The sequence below is a fragment of the Oratosquilla oratoria genome, chromosome 11 (assembly GCF_046742065.1).
Source record: "Oratosquilla oratoria isolate Oo_2021 chromosome 11, ASM4674206v1, whole genome shotgun sequence".
NCBI lineage: Eukaryota > Metazoa > Arthropoda > Malacostraca > Stomatopoda > Squillidae > Oratosquilla > Oratosquilla oratoria.
The window spans coordinates 47763804-47769220 of record NC_134787.1 but is presented as its reverse complement, the minus strand read 5'-3'; the positions used below and the strand labels follow the sequence as shown (position 1 = coordinate 47769220).

General features: G+C 38.9%; 1 protein-coding gene across 1 annotated transcript in view; it reads right to left on the bottom strand.

Moving 5' to 3' along the window:
• Positions 1-2408: 2408 nt before the first annotated feature.
• LOC143030047 (tRNA endonuclease ANKZF1-like) overlaps positions 2409-5417 on the bottom strand; it is a 5746-nt gene continuing 2737 nt past the window's right edge. Inside the window, exons 2-3 of the mRNA XM_076193252.1 lie at positions 2713-4503; positions 2409-2504 (exon numbers count right to left, since the gene is read on the bottom strand). Of these exons, the coding sequence (XP_076049367.1) occupies positions 2409-2504; positions 2713-4503 (1887 nt within the window). The remainder of the gene's footprint in view (positions 2505-2712; positions 4504-5417) is intronic.

Genomic DNA, 5417 nt, shown 5'->3' with positions numbered 1-5417 from the left:
TTATTACTATTATTATTTTTTTTTTTTATCAAGAGGTGATTCTCCGGCGATCATTCTTCTTCTTCTCCTATTAGCTGGAGAAGTAGAGAGCAACCCTGGACGACACAAATTACACGTGTCCGCCATGCTTCAAAGCCATCACCTCGTCACTCTGGTCCACCAATCCATCTGTTTTGTAAACACAACTACCACTATTAAATCCCTCCTCCCTCGCACCGACAACACAGCCGAAATCCAATCAATCCAAATCTGTACAGGTAACAAACCCACAATGACAATAGTTGACATTTACATCTCCCCGCAATCATCCCCAACAGTTCCCAGCAACTTGAGGCCTAACCTCGACCAACTCACCATCATCCCCACGGGTGGTGGCATCAAAGCCAAGTTGTCGGCCTGGTATGTCAACAACTCCGACACGAAGATAGAATTTGATCTGCAGGCACATCTTGACACACTAACTAACCACCATGAACAAAATCCATAATCACATACATATGACCATCAAGTCCTCTACACCTCTTCCTCTCCTGACATCACCTGTTCCCATGTTTAATCCCCTCATCTTGGAAAGTGGTCAGAATCCTTGGATTCGACCACCTTACAATCATTATCACCACTAAAAAAACGATATATCCCAGTTGGCCACAGAAATACATGCATTAATTACAAAAGAAAAAGCAAACTGAGAAACTTTCACTGGAGATGCAGAACAAGATTTCGAGACAATAAGCAAAACATCAATCATAGACATAGACATTGCTGTAATTTACCTAAATCTTCTTGAATATCTAATTGGTTTAAGTGATCATTTGTCATTCCGCACAGTTTTGTACTATCAGCAAATTTGGAAATGGTAGATTTCAGTCCATAGTCCATATCATTTATATATACTATGAATAGAAGTGGCCTGAGAATGGAACCCTGAGGAGCTCCCCTTGTTACATTTTCCCATCTGGAAGTTTTTCATTTAAAAGAACTCTCTGTTTTCGACCATTCAAGCAATTACTAGTCCAACCTAATAGGCTACCACTTATTCCGTGTAAAGCTAATTTAGTAATTAGTCTTTCGTGTGGGAAGGTATCAAAAGCTTTTGCAAAGTCTAGATACATTAAATGTATATTGTTACTTTTGTCATAATTGGAGATAACTGTGTTTTAGAATTCGAGTAAGTTAGTCATGCAAGAAGGTTTCCGTCTGAAACCCTGCTGGCTATCATTTATCAAACGATTGGCTAGAGCCAGCGGATGCTCCACAGGGCACACGTCTACCGAACGCGGGCTCGACAAACGGGACCCCACGGAGTGCCACTCGCTGACGGCAGTGACAGTAGGGGAAGAAGTGGAACGCTCTTTGGGTTGTGGGGAGGGTTCACTCTTCTCACGGAGCGCACTCCTGTGAAGACAAATTTCCTCCTCACACATCCTGAGACGAACCTCTAGGTTCACGGAACCTTCACAAGCCATTTCGCTTCTCCTTTAGCAATAAAAACGGCAAAGAGAAAATACAAATTAACAACAACAACAAAATAAAAGCTGTCTCTGATAAACTAAATACCCGAAGCTTACTCTGCTTACCTTATACTATTTCTCCTACCTTTGGAGTACAGTAACAGAATACTGTTTTCAATCTAAATAGAACACTACACTTTATCTTATATCTGTAACTGTATAGCGCTATACGTATACAATTACAAAAACACAACACTTTTTTCTTTTTTTATGTTTATTGCAGTATATGACACATTAGATAAAGAGAAAAGAAATGACTGGTGCAAATATTTAATTCACATTGTTTCCATGACAAAGTAGCAATAACTCCGCATCAGGTGAGTGGGCCAAAGGGATAAGATTGTTGATGGGCATCCCTTAGTCCAGGTTTACTCAAACTGGGGTTCGCGAACCCCCAGGGGTTCACAAGAAGATTTCTAGGGGTACTTAGATGGCTGACGAAAAACGTATTTTAAATAGTGGTATTTGTGGATTATGAAATTCCGTGCTAGCAGTGTGTGTTCCTTTAATCTCACTGTTCTACGCTGGTTTCTAAGTTAACAGTGTTGATTACCAATAGTTGAATCTGGCGTGTGTGTGTGTGTGTGTGTGTGTGTGTGAGTGTGTGTGTGTGAATAAAGTAATTAAAATTTGAATAATTTTATAATATCCTTTGCAGAATAATTGTACTTTTATGAGTTAGTCAATAAATGACCATTCTCTTGATTGTCAGATTATTGGGGGCTCGGGAAGATGGTCTTATAACTCAGGGGGTAAGTAGTCAACGAGAAAAAAATTGAGAACCCCTGCCCTAGTCAGTAGGAATTGAAACAAATGAGGTAATTCCTGAGTTTTCTGCTAGCTTGAGGTCATACAGACACAATAATTGACTTCCTTCAGTTTGACTTATTTTTGCTTTTAAGCTCCTTCACACAGGACACTGAGCAAAAAAATGTAATCTAGGTAGAGGAATTCATCACCACCTCTGACTCTTGCTGTACACTGGAAAGACCTCTGTTGGGAAATGCATTCACTCCTGTCTGCTGCTTTTTCCTGGCTCTCTTCTCTCTTGCTGTACTGCAAGTCGTCGTTCTGCTGCAAGTGCCCTCTTCTCTCTATCAGTCATTGATAAGAAAGTATTTCTTTCTGCTAATTCAGTTTTTCTTTCTTCCTCAATTTTCTTTTTTTCCTTTTCCTTTTCCCGCTTAGCCTTTTTCTGTACACGTTTCTTTTCTGCCTTGCGAGCTGCTTGTTCCTTCTCTTGTTCCTCAGACAGAGGACTCAATATCCCTGCCTCCTTGTAGTCATATTTACTTGGGTATGTACTCATAAAACGTCTGAAGGTGTTGCGTATTTGCTTATTTGTTGTTGTCTTGTATGGCAGCTCTCCCTTGTTGCTTTTGATACTTGGGTCACAATCTTTTTCCATTAGATACCAGATTACGTCTTTCTGACAGGCTGTCGCAGCAATATGAAGAAGAGAAAGTTCATTTTTCCCAAAAGTAAAAGATTGGGGAATGACAGCTTCTTGACATGCCTTGATTGACTCTCTCACTTCATTACTCAAAAGACCTTCAAATTGGTCACCTTCTGAATCATGTGCATATGTGATGATAGCCTTCAAAGTATTTATATCTCCTGATCTGCATGCTGTGTAAACTAAATTCCTCACTTCTGGCAGGGACTTCTGAGCTTTAGAATTCTCCTTAGGTAATTGTCTTTTGTTCTTATGAGGACTTCTTTTGGATTTGTTTTTGGGAATATAACAATCCATTTCTTTCAATTGGAAGGTGCTGAGCTCGTTTGTGCTCACACAGAGTCCATGCTCAGAGTCTTGACTACGAGACGAATCATCACTTCCATTTAAAGTACAAGATTCTTGATGTCTGATAGCTTTCTTTTCCTTAACTTTGTTTATTTTCTTTTTTGGAGATGATGGTTTCAAGACCTTTTTTCCAGGGAGGCTTTTCTCTGTACTTGCTATTTCTAACTGGAGGTCATCTTGTGTACCATGAACTGTGATCTCTGATAATACTTTATGCACTCTCCGCACCTCGTTAAATGTTGGTTTGTTTGTGCTGAGTGGTATGGTTCTAATCCGTAAATCATCAGCCTTAAGTGGAGGGTCTGGTCCACCAAAAATCACCTTTCTATTTCTGTTTGTTGCTCGAAGCATAATGATGTGGCTCTGGTTCAAATGTCCTTGCCATGATTGAAGTACTTCTTGTACATGGTGCATGAAGGACTGCTCATTATGTCTTCTAAGAGATGACCCAGCAGAATTAAAATGAGTATTAGCATTCTTGTTATCTTTGGTGCTTTGTGATCCTCCTTGTTTAGATCTAACAGTATAGCTATGGAAAGTTTTATGTGCTAAAATCTCTTCACCTTTGATGACAGCTCCTGCAAAATGTCCCCCTCCAATCATCAAGATGGACCAATAACGCTTATAAGGCACTGCCATTGCCTGTTGAATCACTTCCTCTTCACTTGACAACTCTCTCTTTTTACCAGTGAGAAGACAACGAAAGAGGGAAAATACTATTCCATCAGAGTTGACAAAGTAGATCTGAGGTTGTCTTTGAAGAACTGCAGTCCTCTGATCTTCTTGTGTATCCTCTTCATCAGATTGTGACTCTGAAGAACTACTGATATTATTTGTGAACTGTTCCTCTGTAAGACTTTTTTTTCCCTCCATAGAGCGTTTCAGATTGGCTCGATGAAGGTCTTGGCCATAGTGGTTCACTTGTTCTTGGCGTGATGCAAAGGTGAGGTTGCAATAAGAACATTTGATGGAACCAGCTGATGTTGGCAAACTTTGATTAAAGAGTGGGAGTCCAAGGGCACAATGATCTTGTGATGGTGTTGATGTCGATGCTTTGGAGAATTTCAAATGTTCCATAGTTCCTTTAGCTAAACGTAGTCCATTCATCAAAGGAACAATTTGGTCCTCATTCCAAATGCTCCTTTTGTCTGCCATTTCTTCTCCACCAACAGGTCTTCTCAAGGGATACTTTGAATTCAGAAAGTGATCGAAGACTCAAGATCTCGGATTTAACAATTCGGGTGCTGAATAACGTCCCCTCCAAGAGCATTAATCTTTTATGACAGTAAATAATCAATATCAGTTGATGCCTTACTAACCTTTTATTCGAATTTGACACGTGTGTAATTACAATTTGTTTCAACTATCAGTACGTCATTTTGTAATACTTCCGTCTCATACAGAACCAATCACTCGTAAAGTGACAACATGGTAGAGACTTCTGGTGACTTTTTATATTACTGATTTGGAGGTCATTTCAAATATTATAGAAAAGGAGGAGCAAATGTAATTCTATATCAAACTTATATTTTCAATGTAAACTTTAATACACTTAAAGAACAAGGGAAGGTCATCTCGCCATGGACAAGAGACTGCAATTTGTATATCAAGTGCAAGGACGAAAAAGTACATCAAGTAAGTAATCTTGAACAATTAGTTGAATTTCGATAGTTCACATTCCTTAATCTTCTAACACAAACATAACCATGAACACTACAACTAACACAAAAACAAAAACAAACATAACAAAAAACTGTTCTTCATGCCATACCCTTGTCCCTACCAATCACCTCAAATGTACATTATGCAAACATGTACATCATTTCATGTGTGCAAATATACCCGTAAATACTGCCAAAAATAACCCCAATATTTTCAAAAATTGTTTCTGCACAGACTGCTCAAAAACATTTCCCTATCATGCCATCTCAAACACAGAAATTATTTTTTTGTTTTCCGCGCCAAATCTCGCATCAAAAAACCTGGATGTATATACCGCCATTAAGAATTATAAAGAAACAGACAAAATATCAGAAAAGGAATTTTCGATATTTAATCACAATAATACCCAAATTGACCCCGAATTAAATTTCTACTCAAAA